Source organism: Charadrius vociferus, unplaced genomic scaffold, assembly GCF_000708025.1.
Source record: "Charadrius vociferus isolate BGI_N301 unplaced genomic scaffold, ASM70802v2 scaffold134, whole genome shotgun sequence".
In the NCBI taxonomy this organism is placed as follows: Eukaryota; Metazoa; Chordata; class Aves; order Charadriiformes; family Charadriidae; genus Charadrius; species Charadrius vociferus.
In genome coordinates, this window is record NW_009648333.1 from 1,647,197 (window position 1) to 1,672,862 (window position 25,666).

General features: G+C 35.2%; 1 protein-coding gene across 2 annotated transcripts in view; it reads right to left on the minus strand.

Moving 5' to 3' along the window:
* The window catches only part of ATP8A1 (ATPase, aminophospholipid transporter (APLT), class I, type 8A, member 1), a 110,177-nt gene that overhangs the window by 60,741 nt on the left and 23,770 nt on the right, over window positions 1–25,666 (minus strand). For both annotated transcript variants that reach the window (XM_009884958.1, XM_009884959.1), the window contains exons 9-20: window positions 25,223–25,334; window positions 24,172–24,337; window positions 21,524–21,651; window positions 19,716–19,793; window positions 17,210–17,298; window positions 15,096–15,140; window positions 12,426–12,498; window positions 10,691–10,796; window positions 9,368–9,450; window positions 9,134–9,183; window positions 2,763–2,832; window positions 1,613–1,697 (exon numbers count right to left, since the gene is read on the minus strand). In XM_009884958.1, coding sequence (XP_009883260.1) covers window positions 1,613–1,697; window positions 2,763–2,832; window positions 9,134–9,183; window positions 9,368–9,450; window positions 10,691–10,796; window positions 12,426–12,498; window positions 15,096–15,140; window positions 17,210–17,298; window positions 19,716–19,793; window positions 21,524–21,651; window positions 24,172–24,337; window positions 25,223–25,334 — 1,085 coding nt within the window. The remainder of the gene's footprint in view (window positions 1–1,612; window positions 1,698–2,762; window positions 2,833–9,133; window positions 9,184–9,367; window positions 9,451–10,690; window positions 10,797–12,425; window positions 12,499–15,095; window positions 15,141–17,209; window positions 17,299–19,715; window positions 19,794–21,523; window positions 21,652–24,171; window positions 24,338–25,222; window positions 25,335–25,666) is intronic.

Below are 25,666 nucleotides of genomic sequence, written 5' to 3' on the forward strand. Positions count from 1 at the left end.
TGATTAAGGATTGGGTTGAAATTTTCATATCAGTTCACACCGGATAGCAGACGCTGATCTATTTTTACCTTTTCTGTAACCAAATATATATTGGGTCTTATGACCCAAACTAACTTCACATCTAAGTAACTTTTCCTTGACTGATCCTGGTTAGGCCTTTATAAAACCCCAAACGGGCCAATCAGCTCATGCAACTAGATTCATGAACCCAGAGGGTCTATCTGAGGCTTCACATTGTACCACCAGTCAAATTTGTTTGGGTTTAGTTCTGCTTTCAACTTTATTGTATAATTTATTATAACTTTGATACTATAAGATTATTTAAGGCTAACCAAATGTTTCCTGCAGAGATCTTGATATGGAAAAATAACAAAAGAAAAAGATCCGTGCCTTGCTTCTGCTGTCACTGACAGAATCAAGAGACTGAAGGTGCTAACTATGACACTAATCAAAATGCTAAATACCATTTTAAACCAAAAGAAAAAAATTAGACAAGTCATATGTATAACAGACACAAAAAAGATCTTCCTTGATACAGAAGATTTGGCCAGACATCAGTTGTCAAAAGCTCAGGATGGTATTTTAGAAGGAAAATATTTTAATAAAGTTTGCTTTCCAGTGTAAGCTTATTTCTTAAGACACATTAAAGATAATTTTACTGTTCTAGTAACAGTGTATTAAAAAAAAGGAGAGGTAAAAAAATTGCAGTTCAGATTCCCGTAACTGTTATAATTCTGCTTCCAACTACTCTCTCCCAACTCATTAATAAATTAAAACACTATGATAGTTCACAGTACAACTCCATAATCCTTTACTAAGATACCAGAAAGGGGGGCATGGCATGGAAGATCTAGGAACTGTGCTAGAAGAACTTACATGAAAGCAGAAACCTTTCTACAGTCTGCTTTCCTGCTCACATCTGTACTGTGGAATCCACTATTATTAAATAACTAACCGGCTGTTTGTATCAATCGTCTTAGTTTCACAGTCTTTTAAATTTTACTTACTATTCCTACATCATGAACACTCCTGGAGGGGTTCCTCACCTTCAGCAACCTCTTTGTAAGAGTGACTGTTAAAACAGCAGAAATACCAAAACACACCATATGGAAAGCTAGTGCTGGCAATTGCCTTTTTTGTGACTGGTGACAGAAATAATAGAGCATAAAGCTACCTTAAAAGCACTATGGTAATCATGTCTGAGCATCTTCACTTTGGCTACTTCTTCCTGTGTGCCCTCCCTGCAGCATTCATTGAGTGTGGGACATGAAAAGTGATCATGGAGAATGAGATCTTCACAGAAACAATGTGCAACGTGTTTGCTCTCTACGAAAATCTATTTTGTTTAAAAGACTCCACTGTGTACTGTGTTGGCATTGTTTTTTGTTGTTGTTGTGTGGTTTTGTGGTTGTTTGGGTTTTTTTTTTGTTTTGTTTTTTAAGCATGAACTTATTGAAACTTCTCAGGAAGATGAAGATCTTTAGGATGCATTATTAAAAGACAATTTTCAAACTTCATGTGAGTAAAACATTACTGCAACATAAAATTGCAAAACTGAAAAGTTGAGCAGTAACTGAATTTCATCTTTAGTTTCATATTGAGTATCACCCACCTTCTGTAGCAAACTGCTCTAGATGTTTTAAGGTGATTTCTTTGTATTTTGAACTTTCAGCAAGACGGTCATAAATTACAGTATCCTGCAAAACAAATAAAATGAACGCAGAACAATTTAATACAAAAATGAGGTTTTTTGTGTAGATAATACAAATCATGTAGGAAAAAGGCAGAAAAATATGCAGCACTGTATTAATTTATTTCAGCATTAAAAATGAATAGAACTAATTTTATTTCAGAGGAAGGAAAAAAGGACATTTCAAATCCTCAGATTCTTTAAATTTACAAATTCTGCTATGAGGCAGTTGTTCTCTCCTTTTTTTTTTTTTTTCCTTTTATTTCCCTTCATTTTGAAAAGCGCTGCATTTTCCTTTGGCTTGCCACGTGAATTCTTTTGATCTCCTAAAACGCTGTCTTCCACTTTAATATTAAGCCCACAAGGTAAAATTAGTATTTCATAACTGCCATTCTCAGGTTTTTGTAGCCAGCTTGATATACAGAATATCAACAACAGCTTCTTGTCTCCACTTGAGAAGATACAGAATGGACATTTATATTCAGTTAACTTCATTTAAAAAAAAACCCCACCATTCAGGAACTGGATTTGCATCCCCCTCCCTCTCAAACTTAAGATATGGAACAAGAACTAATGAGCAACTCTGCTATTCCCAGATACATTACGATTGAAATATCTTCCCATAGATGCTGTTTTCAGTAAAATTTAGTTCTGGCATGATATCAATGGTAAGTTAAAATTCCCATCCAGTCCCTCGTGCTAGAATATCATGTCTACCCAGTCATTCATGCTCAGCTACTCCAGCAGGTAATTTAGAGATTAAACCATAAATTCATCCATTTTGTCAGAGTACAGAAGGAAGCAATTAATAGGACACATAAAGGTATTAGTCCAGTAGAAAGAATAGGATGAACTGGTCTGTTACACCTTCATAGGCAGTTAGTGAGAAAGACATTAACTAGGTTCATCACATTAAACAGCTACAAAGTAAAATGATTTAAATTGAAAAAGGCATCAACATTCCTTCCCCCACATTTTCAATGTTTTGACTGCAGTTATAACAACCTTTTGCTTTCATATTTGTATTGATAGCACATGTTCTTTGATGCAGTGAACACAGAATAAAACTCACAGCTCCTTTGCAGTAGAGTCTTAACTTTCCCGATGGTGTGCGAACTATCACTGACATCCTCTTCCTAGTGCTGAAAGAGAAATAAATGCCCTATATAAGGTGGTTTGTAAATATAAATATTTACCAACATTTTACTTAAGAATATCAATATATATCTTATACAAGACAAAGGAAAGGAAGTAAGGGCTATCTATTTTGAACTATGTTCTCAGGTGACTAGCATGAAAAACAGTTTTACTGTTTAAAAATTAAAGTGAGTGCTGTTTTTCTGTGCATACTTCTATAGGCCTTTTTCCCGTAAAAACAAACTTAAGAATCTTCACCTTCATCTGAATGCTGTCTACTAATCACAAAAAAGCATCTAAAAGCACAAAGCACTTGTGACCAGTATCATAAAGAGGCAGTGCATCACTGACTATTTCAGCTTTTCCTTCCTTCCCAGCCAGAGTCTCTCGTACACTGTACTGTACTGTCATCTCAGAGTTTCATTCATCACACAAAGTTTTAACTATGCCAATAATTGGAAAGGCACTCATCTCATTTTAACAACTCTCTGGCTCTTAGTTGTTAATAAGATCTAAGTAATTTTTTTTTGTCCTTATAACTGAGGTAGGAATTGGAGGAAAGCATGGAGAAGACTACCACTCTGCTTTCTGTCTTCCCCTTGAGGTCCTCCAACATGCATAGTTTAGATTCAAGATCATGTCCAGTCAAAATGTGTATTTCTACCGTAATTCTTTCAAACCTCAACTTTTTAAATAAACCCTCAGTAACTATTCAGGGAACAAAACATGTCCTGCACACAACAGTTCACAGTAAAATACACAAAAGAGATGGAAGTAAATGATCCTTTTACAGTTTTGGTTCTTGTTGGAACTGGATCCCATTTATATATATATCATCATCTCTCTTCTCGGTGGTTGCCAGTGACAGGACGAGGGGCAATGGGCACAAGTTGGAACATAGGAAGTTCCATTCCAACACACAGAAAAACTTCTTCACGGTTAGGGTGACAGAGCACTGGCAGAGGCTGCCCAGGGAGGTTGTGGAGTCTCCTTCTCTGGAGATGTTCAAAACCCGCCTGGATGCAGTCCTGAGTAATGTGCTCTGGGCAATCCTGCTTTAGCAGGGGAGTTGGACTAGATGATCTCTAGAGGTCCCTTCCAACTCTGAAGATTCTGTGATTCTGTGATCAAATAGCACTATGAATGGTTCCTGAAGTTCAGACTGTCAAGGAAAACATCCTATAAGTGGAACATATGGAGATAGGTGGAGGAAGAAATTATATAATTACTGGTGAAGTAACTGACCGAATAGTATCTTCAGGAAAATATTTCCCTGTTCCACCTGTGCGTGCACTTCCCTTCAAGTACAGACATCTGAACAGCAACATTAAATTACATTTTTATCATGAATATTGCACAAGAGACCATAAAAAGGCATTAGCTGCTGTAACTCCTTCTCCATTTCATCATTAATCCAAAACACCTCAGATAAGCAGAATTTCAAAACCCCTTAGACAGTGTCCAGTTGGTGATCTGCCTAGACAGCAGTGGAGAAATTCAGATGATCTGAACTACAGTTAAGTTGCCTAAAATAAAAGCAAGTCTTAGATCCACTTTGATTCCTACCAAGATTATCCAGCCTACTGCTACTTAAAGTCATTACACTTGCCTGAATGTTCAGTTAAGGAACTGTGGAGGAATTACAGTAATTTAAGGTTTGTATAAAAATAATTTGATATATACACCCTTGACAGGTAAAAACTCAGCAGTTTTGTACTTGTCTTGCAATCCTGAAGTTCTGCATACAGCTGCCTATCAATCTACTGAAGATGTATCAGAATAACCGATGTTTTCCTGTAGCATTCTGAAACTTTAGCTATGAAGACAGATATTGAATCTGACTGACATACATTTTCTTAGTAAAACTGCAATAAAGCTAATGAGCAGGACTTACTGTCAAGGACTTCTAACTTTTTATGAGCCTTTTCATTGCAGTGACAGTTTTATTTTCCTTTTCTTGGTGAAATACAGAAAACCACAAAGTTGCACTACTACAAATAACTGTCACTGTGAGACTATTTTTTCATAGAAGTGATGTGAGCAGCCATAAAGGTGACCCGGTTATAAGGGGAAAAACTCTGAACAGAAGATGTCTGCTGAAATACTGACAGAGGAAATGCCTGCCAGCCAGGGAACTGCTAGCCTGGGAACCAGAAACGTCCTTGGGAAGCACAGCCAGCATCTCTGAAGTACAGCTGGATACCTAGAAACCATTAATAAGCACAGAACAAGGAACTGTAACTACAACTTATTGACAGGAAAGGTGAAAAAGTCTGGAAAAGGGAGAAACAATCCTGAGGAATTAGGAATCAGCAACTGCTATTGGTTATTCTAGCTGAAAAAAAGAAAAAGGGAAAACCAGTCTGGAAAAATAAATATTAGTCTGAAAGAAAAGAAAGCACCATCATCTATCAGCTGTCCCAGCTGAAAAATACAAATTAGCAGCATCTAATTAGCAGGTGGTGATGTCCTACACCCTTTTATGTCTCTGCCATATAAAAGCAAGTCACTTTTACCCAAAATGGAGCCTCTGTCTTTGAGAACTCCCCCTGTGTGAATTTTCCTCTGAGATCTCCTTGACAAGTTATTGGACCACCACCAGGAACACCTGGCTGACTCCAGATTCCCACTCTTCAAAGTGAGACTTTGTCTGTCACCCATTTTGAGGCACCACTCCCGAGAGCAGTTTGGTGAGCACTCTACCTGCACTATTTTGAATAATATAGATGTGTGTGTGCGCACATATAGGTAACTGATTTTAAGTGTATTTCTTCAGTAGTGATAATTTAGTAGCAACTTGTAATATATGGCAACATATACTTGCTGCTACTATTAAAATGTAAGTGTACTTACTTTATTACTGACGAGTATACTTGCTTTACTAACAGTAATTCATAGTAATCTGTAATAAAGAAATCTAGAAGATAAAGCCTCTGTGTCCTTGTGTGCTATGGAATTCCACAAACCCACTGTCATGATCTCTGTACACCCACAGGCTGGGTAGCCCTTCGGGTCATGACAAGGAGGCAGAATAGCTGGTAATTCCCACCAAGCTGTCATGGGATTACAGATGGACAGAAGCATCTTAAGGGGACCGAAACACCTCTCTCAGTCACAAGATTTGACACTTCCAGGATGTGGGAATGCAGAAGTAGCTCGTGATGGGGCCCCTGTTACTTTAAAATCTGTCTCAGGTTTAAGATAAAAATTTCTTCAGAGCATAAGGACACAACCACAGAAAACAAACACTGCTACAGAGGTTTCGGTACCTCCTCTGTCAGCCACTCACTCTTTCTACATTTAGAAGTATCAGTCTTCAGTTACAAAACAGGATCACTGTATTCTGGACCTCTCTGATTGATGGACAAGAGATAAGGTCTCAAATGCTCTAGAAAGAGGCCTTCTGACTGCCCAGTACAACAGCCAAGGCAATGTGGACTATTCATAACACTGATCAAACAGGGGACTAATCAAGCTATTGCTGTGTTTAAGGTAAATACATCTTCATTATAAATAAAAAATATTCAGGTTTTAGACAAGAAGCTTTACTCTATAACTATCACAGATGTTTTCTGCTAGACTGTGGAGGTATGCCCCAGGGATACAGATGAAAAGTCAGTCACTAAATCAATAGATGGCACATACTCCAGATATTGAGGTGTTATTACATCTATACTCAATACTTGCCAGTGAAATTAATTCTAGTGCTAAAAATTCAATTCATTCCTCTAACAAAACAAGCAGATACAAGTCAAAACCTCATTCAGTAGCGCTGCTAGTAACGACACGTTGATGCAAGGACTGATATGTAATTTGTGCACTGATAACGGACATCACTTATGCTTACTGAAACAAAGAATCACAAGCTCAAAATCATACTCTTTGTAACTGGCCCATGTGAAAAGACAGTGCACATAGTTGGCACAGGGATGACAGTAAGCGTAAGACATTCTGTGCTTCTGGGTCCTTACCTGACATAGTGCCATGCTTTCCCCCTGCCCCATAGATACATACCCTAGGAGTTGGTTTTGGCTCCCAAGAGACAGCTGTGGTTTTTCTATTTGTTACAGTTCCAGGTGACAGAATACAAGAACAAGCACACCACTACACAATTCCTTCCCTGACAGTATGGGAGGCCCTGAACAGCAGAGGCTCTGAACAACTCTTCACTTCCTTGAGCTTAAAGTGCCATGGCAGTTGTAGTATCTGAGCAGAGTATGTACTGGAGGCAACGTAAACTGAGCACAGGTTATGAAGACACGATTTGCTCCCCAGAGATTAGCACTACATTTCAAGAATAAATGTCAGCTGGTTAAGGATGACCAGTTGCTTTCAGTGTGCTCACCTGCCAGTTAGACTGAGAGCTACTCCCTTGCCATGAACAAAGTATAATTAGGATATTGTATAAGTCTACTACTTCCCTTTTCACAGGCATAGCTATGATCACTGTAAAAAAAGAATTCCATAAAAGACAACTCTACCAAGCATTCCTACAAGTTTTACTTCTGTAACACACTTCTCCAGAAGACTATCCTATCAAGTGTTGACACTGTTGCACTCTACTTGCAGAAGTGTCTTATCTGGTTTGTACTGGAAGGTGGCGAGGAATTAGTTTGCATTTTTTCTGGGAAAAACTTGGAACACCTGGAAACTCTTAACTCAATAGTTTAATTGCTATAGATTACTTCTCTGAAGGTACATGCTCCTACTCATACAGATGGTGTTATGTTTTGGAGCGAAAATTTCTCTTGCTGTGGAACAAGGGTGACCTCTAGTGCTTCCAACAAGTCAGTTCCAAGCAAAGCTAAATATTACAGAATAAGAACAGAAACAGCTATACAAACCCGAATGCTTAATAAAGTTGGGTGATTGGTAGCCACAAAAAAAACTCTTAATTCTCCAAAGCTTAAGATCCAAAAGCAATTCTCCTTTCTCCACAAAGTATCACTGTTTAAATTTTAGTCTGGCATAGAAGCTTAAACAGGTCTATCAAATCAAGACCAAGATCAAAACCAGAAACAACATAGGAATCCTTCACTGTGACTCCATGAATGCAGTATAAACTTCAGCAGACGTCTAAATAACAACTACACACTTTGTGCTACATACTTGCTAGCTTTCCAGAAGTGAAAGAAGTGCCTACAGAAAAATGAAAACATGGCATAAATCTGAAAAATTTCAAGTATGTCCTCTACAATATATAAAACCCAACATCAATTGCGAGCAGTCATTAAAGACATTCAAAACTATATGAATTACTTTTTGTGGAGTTATTTTTTTTCACTGGGGTGATCTTTATGTTTCACATTATTACTGCTATTATTTTAACTATAGGCACTACTTCTCTCATTTCACCCAACCTATACATCTTCAGCCCGTCTCTCCAGTATAGCCTTGGATTATTTTTTTTTTTTTTGATCTTTTTGCTTCTTCAGCTAAGCTCAAGGGAAACATAATAGGACAGGAAGGACAACAATGATCACTTTCCGCAGGCACAATTACAATTAATCATTGTAAGAAAAAAAAAAAAAAAAAAAAAGAGCTTCCTCTCCATAAAATCCCTTCCTCATCCTGTGCCAAAGTAAGCAATGGGCCTACACCAGCACTTAAGAACACAGACGGCATACATGCATACAATTTAAATAGATTTACATAACAAGTGAAACTGCACCCAGATTTCTTATTGGTACCTTTATCATTCCAACAGCTTTGATAGAAAATTTTTACTGAAAGCAAAGTATGTAATGAACGCAGTTTCCAAGAAAACTAACTGGCCAGCGGTCTAGTGATGCTGCTCAGAAGAGAATGGGTTTCAGTCTAGAGTATTTAAACAAGCAATAATTATGCAAGTATATTTAAGGTCAAATGCAAAATTTCGTTCTATCAGTCAAGGCAAACACAAGTTATGTATAATGCTTATCTCAATCTTTCCCCCTGCCACAAATATAAAATACTTAATATATCACATGATGCCAGGGCTTTCAGAAACACAGTCTTTCCTATACTGTCTTTTCACATAATTTTTCAAGTTTTTAGATAAAAGGGGTTTTTTTTATCTTTGCGCAAAAGTGAAAAATATTAGCCAAAAAGGAGACAACAGGAAAAAATATATGCCTCTGAAAATATTTTACAATAAAACCAAAAGTGTGATCTTAACCATGTACACTGTTTTGCCTATAGGATGATCACATACTACAGAGATAAAAGCAACACAACCTGCATACTTTGCCTGTACAAATATACCCATAAGAGAAATTCATAAAGTATTTTCATAAAAAGACACTAAGTGCAGAACATGCTGTTTACCTTGTAAATTCCAGGACATTTAATAGTTCGTATCTCTCTTCCTGTCCCAACTGCAGAATTAAAAAAAAAAAAAAAGAAAAAAGGTAAGAATTAATGCAAAAAACCTCAACCAAAAGAACCAAAACCAACCAAACAACATCTCAACAGACATGTACTGTGATGCAGTTATTCAGAAATTATTTAATACAGCAAGAGTAAATACAGCAAATTATAATGTTACTCCAATGTACTTACAGACTCTATGATTACTGAATCAGGTGTCCTTCCAGTGAATACAAAACGAAGATGCCTGGCTGCTCTGACCAATGCTCCTTCATCTGCAACAAGTCAATTAGTTATTTTGCAGATGTACCAGAAAACTGTTAGTTTATCCCATGATTTAATGGACACAGTCCAAGCTTTTCTACTTTTGACTTCCTTTTCCTTTATAGATTTTTAAGATTAGATGCAGTGCTGGAAAGAACTCTTTGTTTCTCCTGTTAAAATTGCTGACATGAGTTTACAGTTCAGAGAAAATAACCCCCCAGAGGAATATGCCTTTCAGCTCTGTAACAAGAACATTCTCTTCAAAGCACCTAAGCAAGCACCTTCCCCAGTAGGGGACTGGACAAGGTATATTTCTTTTTGTGTAGTTACGTTTTAGAAGAAGAGAGTAATAAGCCATTCCTGTGAATAATAGATAACTTCAACCCCTACATTCAGGAAACATTTTAGCAGCAACCCAGTCCCTATAGGCATCAGTTCTCTCCAAATGGGTCAGAATGGAATTTGCTCACAATGCCCAGTAAAGCATTGCCAGGGCCCAGTTAGCTTTATTTATGGCCCTACCTCTGCCCTTGTCTTCCGATTTTTGAAGGACACAATTTAGAGAGATAGCCACCTAGGAGCCGGGGCAGGCAGGGAAGAGGAAGGCTAAAGACTCTGTGCTTCATATCATTTCTCCCATCACAACTTGTTATAATACACTAGCTCAGCAGAGCCGAGCATATTTTTATCATTTTGCCTTGCTTCATCATTTTCTTAACTTAAAAATTGTCTATGAACCACGGTAGGCTTGAACCAGACCTTCTGCACTATAATCTTTTCTCACTCTCTAGTAGAACTTAACACAACTTTTATTAATAAAATTTCTTTTTCATTTTTGATTACAGTCTTTGTTCTAAGCCAGTACCATGGTTACCAAGTACAGGACAGGTTCACAAGCAAGGACATCAATTTGTCTCCTGGTTTGATTTCTATTCGCATTTGAGCAGTTCCTTCAGACTTTCACAGCAATCTGACACCACCTTAGGAGTACCATATGGTTAATCACCCTTTGCCCTTACATAATCTACAGGATATCCGTATGTATTTTCTAAAGCAAAGTAGAAAAGTCTAAACCTTTTTTTTTTTTTTTTTTTTGACAAAACTGATTTTAGCTGACACCAATTCTTTTTTTGAGGGACATCTTTTTCAAATTTTTGAAGATACTTCAAAACCAATAAACTTTGAATAAAATCTGCTTGCTTAGCTGATAGAATACTTTGCTATATGTTCACTCAATCATTTGAGTCTCACCTGGAGATGCTGCTTGATATATGATTTTATCACCTTCTCTTTCTGGAACTGCTGTATGACACACTGCCATCATTGTCAAGAATTCACATATTATAGGTGCAGTTGGCTAAAAAAAGAAAAGAGTGTGATTAATAATTTTAGCAATAACTGAAATGTAGTAATAGATATGGACAAATAATAGTCAATAGTCAAGAAAAAAATTAATGAAAGACTTTCTCTCTTCTTCAAAAACTATCAACAAGTAAACAAAACAGACATCATCTGTACACCAATTTCAGCATCCAGAATAGTTTCTTGTACTTTCATACCGACTATATAGAATTTAGTGGCATTTGCTATCATAACACTCAGAAGTAGATAACCAGAAACACAGAATAATTTAAATAAGCATTTTATAGTGAAGGTAAGTCTGAATGGTGTATTCAAAGAATTTTACTTTATTCACTGAAGTCTCTTTGGATGTTGTCTTTTTTACTAAAAATATTCCCTTTTTATTACTTTTTGTCTAAAACTGTATTTGACAACACTTTTTAAACAACCTTTAGAAAGATGTAGCAACCAAACCCCAAAAAAATGTGGAAAATGCTGCATGGTCAGGCAGACAGCTTCCAAAGGAAGACATTTAGATAAATGTCTCAGGCACTTCAGAGTCTACAAAGCTGAAACAATTTAAAATTCTTTTCCCCAAAACAGGGGAAAAGAGCGTATATAAGCAAAATAGTTGACTGTTTTTGACCAATACAACTAAAAACCTTATTAGTACAGCTGAAATTTGTAAAATGAATGAATTGGCTCCTTAATGGTTGTTCAAAAGAAACCCCAGCATTCCCCCTAAGTAAGCTCAAAGAAGCTGCCACCTCAACTGAGGTCTTTCTTAGCATGTCTATAGTATTTCAGATTAATAGCAGACTATGAATGTGAAAAATGAACATCACAATTACTCTATAAAACAATAATCTCTGAAAACCTAACTTAATTCATAGTGCAGAAACACTAATTGGAGTTTGTTCCTGTTCTCCTCCTCTGAGGGCCCTCAGATCCTCTAAGATGTATTCAGAAGGCTGAATTACACTTCATTTACACTCTTCAAACAGGGAACAAACAGTTACACTATTCAAGGTAGGCGTTCTTGGTTATGACTAGGCAAAACCATCCCTTGCACAAATGACAAACAGAAAGAGGTAATGAGGGTACTGTTTCTTAGTCAAATCATAAATTAAACTATTAACTTCCTGTGAAATATATTGCCTCTTTGGGGAAAACACCAGCCCCCAGAGGACCTGTTTCGTTTCATCATCTGAACTGATGATCTAACCTCAGAGAAGCATGAACACAAAACCAACGTATAAGGTTAACTCATGACTCTTGTCTAAGCCTGGGCACAGAAATGCTAAGTCATGTCAGGACAGTAAGTTAACCCGATTGATCCTGAAAGCTTTGATGGATACCACGACATCGTATTTACAGCAAAACTAATGTTAAAACACCCACAGAATGTAAGAGTATTATATTTCAGACTCACAATATCTGAATCATACCAAAAAGAAAAAAAAAAAAAAGGGCTGGATCTAACTAACAAGTATCAGCAACAATTACAGAAGTATTCACGAGGGCACACTGATTTTGTGTAAACACATTATTTATTTATTTTCCTTCAAAGGACATCATCTTTTGACTTACTGAAACCAATGGTTTGATTTCACAAAACAATGGTAATTGTTTCTATATAACTTACATGATTGCTTTGAAGATTCTCCAGTAATGATGAGTCACTGAATGTTTTTTCTTCTCCATTTTGTGACCCCTGCCTAGAAATAATTAAGTAGAAAGGAGATCATCATTAGCATATTCTTAACAATTCATATCCAAATCATCCATACTACTGTGCTAAGGTCAAATGCAAATTTTAGTTTGTGGCTGTTACAATAAAGGCTGCAATGACATACTGTGAGAAAATGCAGTAAAAAGGTACCTGTTTCACATTTCCAAAGTTTACCTAATCTTAAGAAACATCTATTTATACAAATACACTTAAATCCAGGAAAGTTTCTCTGCTGACTTCAGGAGATGCAGGATGAAGTAAAAAAAATCTACAGTGTAAGACTATGACTTCTTGTCTTCGGATCTCTAGAATGAGATTATTGAAGATACTCAGAAAAAGATATCCCTGAAGAGATCACATTTCTTTGACATATTAGCAGTTTTGGAACAGGTATGCAAATGCTTGCAGAAAAGAAAGTCCAGTTTCTGAAAGCGGTAAACAAACTGAGTTCACACATCAGGGAATTCTGCATGGAGAGGGTTTGTTTTCTATTGCTCGTGACCCAAAAGGAGCCTAGTAAACTGATGGATAAGGAAGACAGTGACAATGGCGAAGTAGGAAGGTACTGAACAGTTGCAAGGTGGAGATGGTTCTGGAGAAATAAAGTCATCCACTAACATCTCTCAAATTGTACAAATCTTCTGTCTGAAGCTAAGCGCTCCAAAATGTAGATACTTCTAGGAAGACTTGTTACTGCAACTGACTGCTGAGTATTAAGACAATCTAGTTGAGTTTGAATCTCAGTGAAACAAAACAGTGCTGAAAAGTGAACCTAGTTGGAGGAAAGTATTCTTTTTTCATTTACTTTGGATCTTGCCCCGACTCACATAACCTTAGAAGAAAGTGGACACATTTGGTGATTTAAGTTGAAGGATAAGCCATATACATCAAAAGCAGTCTAAAGATTATGAAAACCGGAAGTGAGCTGTTTTAGTCCTGCACTACCATGAAGGAATATAAAATGGCAGTAACTCCTCTATATACTAATCAAGGACTACTTTTTCTAAAAACCTATTATTAAAGTCAGACATTCAAAGCAGCCTTATTCACCAAGCCTTTTTTTTTTTTTTTTAAATGCAAAGCAAATAGATCGAAGTGCCAAATGTTAACAACTCCAGATTTGTTTACAGTCTCAGGTTCAAGCTTTGTTTGCTTAAAGTTTTCTGAAAGAAAGACTTCAAGATATTTTCCAGATTCTCAGAGCTAAAAAAGGAAAAAAATATTTGCAAGTATATCTTGTGTCAAACTGGAAAACAATTCTTTCTAATATGAAAAAGGAAAAAAAAAAAATTAAAATGATTTGGAATTCAGTACATTAGTCATTTTAGGACTAGAAATGTTACTGTCACAAACAGATTCTATTAATTACAATAGATTTACATACAAAATGTTTTCTTCTTAAGTATCTCATTTCATAAGTATTTACAAGATATTCATTGCTTATAAAAAGGAATTACTTTTTTAAACTACTGTTCAAGCATCAGTTTAACCATTTCAGATGTGCTTATAAAGATTTTGATGCATATTAGTCAAAACCAGTCTTATTTCATAAATATAACCAAGGATGCTTAATTTCATGTAAGCACTGCATTATTTTGATGAAACTTGTGTGCAGTTAAGCACACTTGTACATCTTTGCTGGAAACATCTTGCTGCTACATCAGATGAGGATATTCAGGTCAGGTAAGACTCTGTGGTCTGCATATATGCTGCTTTTTATGTGTATGTGGGGAGGATGTTTCAGATTTTTTCAAAATCTAAAGAAAGAATTGTTAATTCTAATCTAGCAAAGCAGTTTTTTTCCTTCCAACTTTTTAAACATAAAATGACAACACATTGCAGTTTTGTGTGACATACTTTGCTGTGACTTTCAACAAATACAACAGTTGTAATTTAAAGACTGTAAATGACACTCTTCCCCCTACCTAGCTAAGCTTATTTTGAATGGTATTGCAAATACTTAGTTTAAGAAAGTATGATGAAGAAGTAGAAGGCATCATGCAGACGGCAGCAGAAAAGAAGCCAAGACTTAGTCCTTCCTGAGGTACCTATTAAGAGATTAATGTTAGCCCCAAGTGTATTTGGGTGCTTTAATCTCAGTTTCAGTTAAGAACTAGGTAGTGCTAATATTCTAAAACTATCTATAGGAAGTAAAATATTAATAACAACTTACTACGTATTTTTTCACTCTCAAATACAGACTTTTTTTCCAAACACATTAGAGGTTATTATTAACCTTTTACTAATAACAGTAGAAAAGTGTGATCAAAGTTACCATAATACCAACTACCTTAAATGACAAAACTTTCCAATATGCAATTCTGAATTGTACAGTATTGTCAGTAACTGTCCTATACCTCAGTGACCCTATTAGCAACTCTATTCCAGAGTACCCAACCTAATGCTGCAGAATTCTGATGGCATAAATTTGTGTAAGACACTGTCGGTCTGCGTCAATTTCAAGCTAAATTAACTTTTGAGTAAAATATCTCACATTTAGCTGTGTTTCTAAAAATCTCACTCAGTGGTTTTAAGTTTGAATCTTCAGCAAACACCACATACTAAATGATCTTTAGAGCTTACCAATCATCTGAAGGAACACTATAATCCTCAGGCTCAGGGCAATGGCTGCACAAGAAGTAAGGGAAGAACAGAAACAGGGAGAGGAAAAAGAATCACAAAGGCTAAAAAAGCGGATCACGTATAATAAAGACGTTACTTAATGTAATTAAATTACTAAAAAAGTTTTAAAGGTATTTCAACCAAGTATTTTGCTAGTGCAAAACATTGCAAAAATATGACGTTTCTCGAGGCTTCATAAACTATAAATGAGCATTTTTTTTTCCAACTGAAAGCTTGTCTACTTCCTAACTTACACCAGCACATATAAAGGCATTTGCCCTCTTTACAAATCTTGCTTTATATTTCAGTATATATACATTGTTACAGTTTCTCATTACACAAAAGGTAGTTTTTTTAATTATCTGAAGTCATGCTAATGCAGTTTGTCTGGCTGAGTTCACAAAATGCTGATGAGCAAAGCTAGCCATTGCACATGAAGGACTCTGCCCTGTGATGACACATTTGAATACATGACAATTTATAACACACTTGAAGAGGCACAGGAGATGGAACAGTCACTTTCACCCTTTTCTGTGTTCCTGGCTTCTCATTTGCATCAATACAGAAAGACAGAGTGACTCTGTTCTCCGAGTAGTTACGACAGATGTTGTAATGACTATTCACTGTACAGAGAAACTCTGCTTTCTAAACAGTGATGCTAATCAGAAAACTGGTCTATGTCTTCAAAATTGGGAACACGGGAGCTGGAAAGCATAGCAAGAAAAAAAATCAAGAAGTTTTTTCTAAAGAAAATATTCACACCTAGGTTTCATAAAGGAGAAATTTTAGAGTTTTTTCTATACCAACTTCAGATGAAGATACATAATGAACTGAACCAAATACTGATTTTAAGTGCCATTATCATGAATGTATTTTTTTTTATATTAAAAAGTCGGCATACAAAACATTTGAAAATAGTAAGCTCAGAGCAGTTTCTCTGAAGTCATAAAAGTAGCTCATTATATTGAAATTGAGCCCTATATACATACACACACACACATTTATATACATATATATTAAAAATTGGCATAAAAAACATTTGAAAATAGTTAACTCAGAGCATTTTCTCTGAAATCATAAAATTAGCTCATTATATAGAAATTGAGCCCTATATACACACACACACATTTATATACATATTTGAAATATCAGGGTTTAGAACCATATTTTATTACAACTGTTAAGTAAAAAACCCATCAGTTAATGCATTAAGGATCCAAGTTTTTTCAAAACAGAAAGTCTAGAGCCCTAAAAATTAGGATTTTCAAAGGGATCCAAATGATAAAGCCACAAAAGCCAAATCATCACCTCTAGTACAAGCCCAACACTTAATTTCATAATCTCTGCCTGATCTCCATCCAGTTCAAGTGGTGTCTAATTATCGGCTACTGAATGCTCCGAGATCTGCCCAGATGCAGCATCTCACATACTGGTACGCCACAACAGCATTTAGATGCTTCAGGTCTATTTATTGCTCTAATGAATTTTTTTCAGGTAAACAGTCATAGAAGTTTGAGGCTTTTACAAACTCTGCTGAAGAAGGTGGCTGCAACTGTTGACAAAGAAATAGTAAAATGCTTATTTGGAGAGATTTCTTAATAGCAATATTGATATTTGGAGTTACGCCACTATAACAATATTCATAAAAGCCACTTGGATGGTGGTGACAGTACTGTAGTTCATGCTACAGTACAGTTAATTCAAATTCTTGTTCATCCTGCGTATTATTTAGTGCAAGAGCATGTGTCATAAAATATGAAGCATGGAAAATGATACAAGTTTTTGCAAGTATGAGGGAAGACTTCTTTTTAGTAACAACATTAAACAGACCGAGCGATAGAAAAAAAACATGCATACTGAAGTTGTGCTCCAGCAGAAAGCAAAGAGATGTCATGACTGAAGTGATGATACATCTTATAAGCAACATTTTATAGTCACAAACAAAGTGACTCCTAGTTGTAGATATTGCTAGGCATAAGTTTATTTTAACTGCAGTATTAATGCACAGGTACATATGTACAGGCAGAGGAAAAGAAAGGCACACAGCTAAAGAAAAGAAGATGAAAAATACCTACCCATAAGCAACTCCTGCTACAGTACACTTCTTAAATTGCATGACATTGCATGTCAGGGTACCCGTTTTGTCAGAAAATATGTATTTGACCTAAATGAATGATAAAACTTATTATACATTAACATTCAGCAGTTATTTACTAGTACAATTCATGATTATCAACACTAAATATTTTTACCAGTTCTGCAATCTTCATGGTTTATAGAAAACCCCCAGTATTGATACCCATTTCCAAATGAAATGATATGTCAGAAAGCTTAAGCTTGCTTCAGTGCATGGTGATATACTTAACTATCCCTCGTACTGCTGAAATGCAAGAAACTAGTGAAGACCAATGGCTCTGCTAGCAAAATATTCCATTTCTGACAGAAAGCAATACGGTAAAAGAAAAGTATCAAATGCATTTCTAAACCCCTCTTTTTGACATAGAAATATATTCTTCAAACCAAAACATTAGTAAAAAATGAACAGTTTAGAAGTGCCAAGTTGCAGGAATAGAAAAAATACGTTTCTTTCTACCTATTCCAGGTCTCTTATTTTCCTAACATCATAAAGCCTTCTTCTCCAGAAACTACTAAAGTATTTTAAAAATTAAAGCTGAAATACATGTATCTGTGGTATATTTAATTTTAGTTCAAATCTAATTTTAAGAAAAAAGTTCTTATGTGGAGAAATGGTCTGTGATGAAACAAAGGCTCTATTAGTCAAAGGTAAACATCAACTTTAATTCATTAAAATTTATTTCTCATTAAAAAAAAATCATGGTATTCTTTATTAGGAATTAACTGCATTATACATGGAGGCAATACGGCTACGTATTAGTAAAATTTACTCAGCATCTCCTATTTAAAGATTCTGATTCTGACAGATTATGACTTAGCCAAATGAGCAGTTAAAAGAAATCTTCCATGCCAGGTTTATGCCTCAAACTGTATTTTTTTTTTGTGTGGGCAGAATGGGAAAGCAGGAATTGCAGCTAAGAAAACTCAACCTTTTTTCCAAACACCAAAGTTTTGCCTTTCTTAAAACCTGAAGATCTCTTGGGGGAAATCTTCTTTTCTTTATCTGCAGGCCTCATGTACTTCAGAGAAGACACCTGCCTTTTTTGTTAGCAGAGTCCTTTGGTCTCCCTACAAAAATCTGCTCAAATTAAGAATCTGTCAGAAAAGTGAAAGTGGAGATCCCAAGAAGTCTGGCTCGATCCTGATGGTGAAGGAGCCTTTGATGAGAAACTTGAGAAATGAAGGCAAGAACTGTTGAAGTAAAAAAGAATGAGTGTGTCTGGGAATGTGAATAACAATAACTGCAGAGAGGGAAAAACATCCAGTTTGCATAAAATGAGACAGAAGGAAAGCTAAGATTCAATACTTTCTTCACCACTAGAGGAGCTTGTACTCCCCCCTTTAAGGATAGGAGGAGAACAAATTTTTCTGCTATCTGCACATACTCCTTAAACCCAGTAGGCAAAGGTCCTGTCCTCCTCTGTGTAGACCAATGTTACAAATATGGTAACCTGCAACTACTGTTTTCCCAAAAGGCAGATCTCTTTAATATTAGTCTCCAAGACTTGGTTGCTACACAGCTAAAATTATGTTATTATTTATTGTTCTTGGAAAGCTAAAAACTTTTACTTTCCCATGCAATAAACTAAAGAATTACTTAGGAAAACTTCTAGGTTAGGAAATGCAAGAATTGTATTTTTGTGTGTATAATACAGTTCAATTAAATGAGCACATAGTATTTTTTCCACAGAATCAGTTTACCATCACCAGTCAGTGTAACAGAAAGCATAATGTTCAGCATGTTTTTAAAGGAAGACTGCAAATACAGTCAGTTGAAACAGCAAATATAATGTGTACTGCTTCTGGAAGCACGTTCTGTGCCCCAGACGCACTTCTACAAAGTCATGACCTCTTGTAAAAAGCCTAACTGATTTTATAGTATTGAAAGAGAACTCTAAAGCAAAACAAAGGATTAAGTCCAAATTTCCAGGGCTTAATTCAGCCGTGAGCTCCTGTTCCATTGACTACTTCCAATCTTCAGTGGCAAAAAAAGAGGGAATTTATACAACCACAACTTCAAGCTTAGAGCACAACCACTGTCTCTTCTGAGCAAGGCAGAGTGTGTGGAAAGAAAAAATAAAATTGAAGATGCACACTATCACAGTGTATAAACAGAGACTAAATTTTCGTGCCAGACAGCCTTAATGCTCAGAATTCCTCTCATTTTATAATTTTAATGATATGCTTCAATCTTCTGTGATTACCACATGCACGCTGATACATAAAGCAGTGTTTGTACATTTAATACCGGTTTCAAAAATTTAACTCTCACATATTGCAAAGTGTTTTTAAAAATATCTGACAAAAAAAAGAATAGAACTAAGCAAAGACTAAGGCAAGAATATAAGTATTCTTTAAGTAATCATCACATTTTAATAATTTAGATTGTAAACTCACATGAATAATTTTCAATACACAGACTTAGAATCAGTATTTTTTTTCTACCTGTCCAAGTTCTTCATTGAGATTGGAAGTACGAGCCATTGCAGCAGTGTCCGTAGGTTCATAGTGCATGTCTATGTCCTACAGATAAAAGAAAGTATATTTATAAAAATTAGCCTTCCATAACTTATTACAAAATATCTAGTATAGAAATAGAAAAGGTAAGTTCAGAGTAGCAGACTGAACAGGAATACAAGTTATCTACTTATGACAATTCAACATGAGAAGCCACAGACATGATCAGATCTCTTCCAAGACTCCCCGCCAAAAAATTAGAATTCCTCTTTAAAACAAAAATCTCTATGATTCTTTGAGATTTTACTCTGCTTATTTCCAGTGATTTATGTTATTGAAAAACTGTTGTAGATTTAGCAACAAGCAGAAATACTACATTGTAACACTTAAAGAGAAGTCAGCCTTATCTATTTATATTGTATGCGCAAACAGTCATTTCTAAATAGCAAGATAAATATACCTTGAGATAAAAACATGAAGATAAATTAAGAGTACACAATAAGTGTAGGGTACTTTGTAAGTGGTGGGGTTTTTTTTTTGGTATTTACTTGTTAAAAAAACAAAAAAGTAAATCAGAGTTTATTTTTAAAGACAGTAAAAAAGATTAAAACGTTGTGAAGTATGCCAATGTAGTGCAACAGATTGCAGATGACCAACTTCTCCATACCAATATGATATGCACACACAAAGATAATTTTTAAGATAATAAATGCCCAGATTAACTTTAAGTTAATTAAGATTAAACTTTAAGTTTAATTAAGATTAACTTAAATTAAAGACAACAAATTCCTCACAATGTGAAATGGGCAGGGAACAGAAGTTAAAACCATCTTTCGGATTTGTTGTGTAGACATTTGCCAATCCACACATTCAAAATGGATCAGTCTTTGTTGAGTATTTATTTTAGAATACAAAACATATAGGAATAATTTCATTACATTCTCTTCTTTGTCAACAATTTGCTCTATAGCACAAAAGAAATGAAGAAATCAAAACCAGCTGACTGATCACAAAAAGATTTAACTTTTAAAATAAAGCATACATTTCAACTGCTACTATATACACTGTTATCTACATCTGCATGACATCATATCTCACACAAACAACTTTATTTCACACATTTGACCAAGGAATCAGATTAAAGAATTCAGAATGGTATGATTAATTTACATTTGGAAAAACCGGAAAAATTGAAGGCATACTATTAAAAGCACTTACAAGGCTTTAAGGAGAATACCTCACCCCGACCCCAACCAGAGTAAACCCTTCTTTTTCTCTATTAATTCACTAAGAAAAGAAATTTAAGGACGCCAAAATGATCTTTATATATTTTGTAAGAAATAATCCTAACGGACATTGGCTTTGTAAAAAAAAAAAAAAATCCCCATTAAACTACAGTGGTGGTGGTGGGAAAAATCAGCAAAATACATAAAAAGCCCAAAACATGGGCTGCACTTAGAAAGAAGAAGTGAAACTGGACAATACTCCACTGCACTGCGAAACAGTTTCTTCTGAGCATTCTGGATGAAACTGATACCTGGATGTTAATAATAAGTACAAAGCACATAAAAACATGTTCCAAAAAGCAATTTAGTGCAGGTATAGGAGCACTACAACAAAATCATTTATTATTACCTTCTCAGATTCCAGTAATAATAAATAAACAGCATACTTAGGTGTTTACATTAAGAAAAAAGTCTGTAAAAATGTATATACAGACAAGCAATCAATCATTTCACTTATTTGTAAACTATCTGATTTTAGAAGTCAATGCATATTACAAAAATAATATTTACCCAATTTATGAAATATGCCTGGATAAATTTAACAACTTCAAGCGTAACCAACAAACTGATCGGAATAAGATTATTGAAGAGTATGATAAAAGTCAAGAAATTCAATCCAAAGTTGCTTGCTCCACCATCTGCCAAAAAAACAAAGCAAATAAAAACATTTAAGACCATATTTAAAAGTAAGTATATAAAGTGTATTCAGAGTACTGCATTAACTTTTAAAATGATTTTTGAAGTGTTCTGTGTCTAAGAAGAAACTTGAGAATTATTTATAGGCAAGTGATATTGTAATTATGACCTTCATAAGAGTGAAGGATCTGTATTATAAAGTGGAGTTCAAATTTAGACATCTTTGCCATCTTCTCCAATTTCTGAAAAGCAAACTTACCAACCATTCCTTCTTTTGCTGCCTTTTAAGATAATAATCTGGGAATAGCTATATATAGCAACCAAATTCTAAACTCCAAATTTTATAATTTTGTATTTTTAAAGGGGGAAGTGTGGAGTGGAATTAATTTTTTTCCTCTAGCCCCCCCTCACCCTTCCTATTCCCGCTCTCCACCCCAGCAAAATACTATGAAAAAGGTAAATTCACACCACAGGGAAAGAAGAGATGAAAATTAGAGAGTTGTCGTGGCAATGAAAGTTCAAAAGAACTGGAAATGTGAATATTAACATATATAACATGCAGTTTTGTACTACATTTTCCTTTGAAAGTTTTAGATAACTCTAGTAGTAGCATCTCAGAGGATGTGAATGGGAAATAGCAGTCTGCTCTCCAGTACAGCAAAAGGGCAGAAGAGGTAGCCTGCCTGTCTGTATTCAAAGATCTCTCAAAGAAAAACACCCTCAGACAGGTTTTCACTGCCTATGAAATATGGATCTGGTTGCTATTCTAAGACCCAAAAGAACAGGTTTTAGATACTTTCATTAATAGAAATTCCAGCATGAAATGAAGTACAAGTCTCAATGACCAGAGAGCTAACACTCAGCATGACATTGACATTCTCAATAATGACTACTGAGATTAAATGAAGTTTGATACCTATTTCTACCTGTAAAAAAATAATATTCTGATACTTATTGTTAACATTACCACTTTTTTTTTTTTATCATCCACAGGCAACAGGTTGTTCTAACTAAATACTAATGGCATTCAGAAAGATGGGGTACTGCTGGGAACCTGTTTCACTACAACATAAAAATTAAATAGCTAAAGGGGAATAAATTGCTTCTTATATATTAAGAGTACCTGCTACAAGAACTACTATGAGGTGAATGTAGTCTTAAAGGGCATACCTTACAAAACCCAACACAATTTCATTTAATCATGAGGCATATATCAGAAAACAAATTGACAAGTATAATCACTTGGAGAACACACAAAATATCAATGGCCACTATTTCATGTTTCTTTTTCAGCACTAAAACCAAAGTTTCTGAACGTCTTCACTACTGTACTAATCACCATATACTGAACACTTTTACATTTCCCAGAAAGGAAAAAAAAAAAACAAAACCAAAACCCAAAATGCACTGAAAAGAAGAATCAGATGAAAAATAACAAGTGATGAAGCATATCTAAAGCTACCCTTTAATATTACTGGAAATTGTCAATATTCCATTAATGATTTTACTTTTTCCACCTCAAGATGGAGATAAGAAAATTACATTTCTTCCTTAAAAAAAAAAAAGTTTCTTCCTCAGCTTCAAAAAGAAGAGAAGCAAGGTTCCCAACAAACATAAGTTCATTGTAAATGCAAACAACTGTTTTGTTCAACAGAAATTTAGGACAGTGCCTTCAAATCAAATTTTTAAGATTGCACCCCCCCACCCCCACCCCCCTTACTCCATAATCCCTACTTTGATGATTACCTTCAGCAGCTTTGTATTCAAGACTCTTGCTTCAGGAGCAGAAAGTCTACTTCTACTGCCTAAATAAAGAGGGCTCTAGGCTCACCGTAAGAAATTCTGAAAACATGAATAATTGACCACAAAGTATATTTATGAAAACTTCCTGTAAATCTAATTCTCTCACTGAGGGTCAAATTATGCCAGTATGTTGCTTGCTGCCGTAAAGGCCCACATCATTGCCTTGCATCCACCGTGAGTACAGCTGCCCAGTATAACGTCTTAGATGAGATCTTTTGTGCCTGTTTTATTTTCTTTAGGAGCAGATTGCTAGGATCTGATGTTGGCAGCCAATAATTAGGTTAGATCCCTGTACAGTAAAAATTATAAAGCCAAAGCATAATTTCCTGGGATGAGGGAGCTTAGAAATTCAGAGAAGTCACTACAGCTTTAGATGTAATCCATCAGTAACAGCTGAAAATGGCTTTAATCTGATGTCTAGGAAACTGACTGTTTATGCCAGTGGAATGCTGATACAGATCTTGCTGAGCAGCAGAGATGTAGAGACTGAAAGATGTAGAACAACAAAGCTCCCCTTCCTGACTTTAGGAAGAGCTCAGATGGTACATTAAGGTAAATTTAATACTTGCTGTGACATACCTAGCCTAGTACATTTAGTCACCAGCCAATAAAGAAAGACTGATAAAAACCACACTGTGTAAAGGATGATAATCATACTCCTTTCCAAATATGAAAGACAACTGAACACTAAAATAGTCATGTATTATTTTACATCTTACAGGTTAGATCAAGATACCAGTCTCTTCCAGTATGCCTTCGATTCCATACAGCTGAACCAATAGAGCAGATCAAAGACATGGCAATAAGGATGCAGAACAGAATCAGAATCTGAATATTCGTAATTCGTTCCACATTGGACATCTTAAGAGGTGGACTTGTTGAATTCTGCAAAAGACAAAAACCAACAGTGGCTATTAAATATTAGAAGAGGTACACACAGTCCTCACTTTTCAAATTACATGTTACTGCATCCTTTTCTAAATATTCTCCCAGATATATCATCATCATCAATGGTGTTACTGTTTCACTCAAAAGGGAAAAAAAAAAAAAGCAGCAGCTTATGAATCCATGAGTTAGAGCTTTAGATTTGTGTCACAAGCAGTTTAAACAATCACACAGAACAGTTCTAACAGCAACAGCTAACAGTAAAAAAGGAATGTGCATACATCTTATCAGTGCTATAGAAGACAATTTCTAATACAAACAAGTGAACTTTTTCAAATAACTGTTCTACAAATCAGAAAAGCAATAAATAAGAGACATGCATGACCAATTTGAAAGCATTCTTTTTTCTCAAATGCATCTCAATTTTAATATTTCAAACAGCACTAGGAAAAGTAATTTCATAGTCTGAGAATGGTTCTCTTCCCTCTTCATTTCACTTTGTTTTCTGACAAGAATGCTTACCTTGGTACTTGAAAGAAAGCTCCACAAGAGGACAGTTTTAGGAGCAGTCAAAAATAAAGAAAGATAAACAGGCAAACTATAATGATCCAATTTGCTAACAAAATAGTTTTCAAAACACAAGTTACAAACTAGAATCAGCCAATATGCTTACTAGTGAAAAAACTACTCTGTGGCTAAGTGACTAATAATAACAAGAAAGTGCTTTATTTTTATTCGTTTTACTTCATAAGAAAGATACTCTATTACTGACATTTTAACTACTATATTGAATTTAGCCATGTTTTCTGAAAGGATTTTCTGTGCTGTATAACAGCATAATAAGGTAACAAAACAGATGATTTAGAGTAAATCCAAGTGACAAACCTGCATAAGTTTTGTGTCATGTCCCGTATAGACAACTATTCCATGAACCCACTGAGTATTTCTCAACTGAGCTCCTCGTAGAAGAATCTGATCAGATCCCAATGGAACAGTACTAGAAGGAAAGTTTTATATTTTAGCATTAAAACAATCAATGTCAATGAATAAATGTAACCAGTAGTTGTTAAAACTTACTAGGTAATTTCTCGATAATTTAGATGATTATTGTAAATAGACGAGAAACCTAATTTTCAGAGTTAACTTTTGGGAGCGTTGACAGAGAGAGAACTGGACAGTTTAAAGCAAGTCTGAAAATTTAAGTTTGCAAAAATATTACTTACCACCTAATTCTGACTATGGACACTAAAGATATGGTACTACTTGGCAAGCATACTGAAACTAACAAAGGCTAATTTTCCTTTAATTTATGATTACAAAGATTTTTCT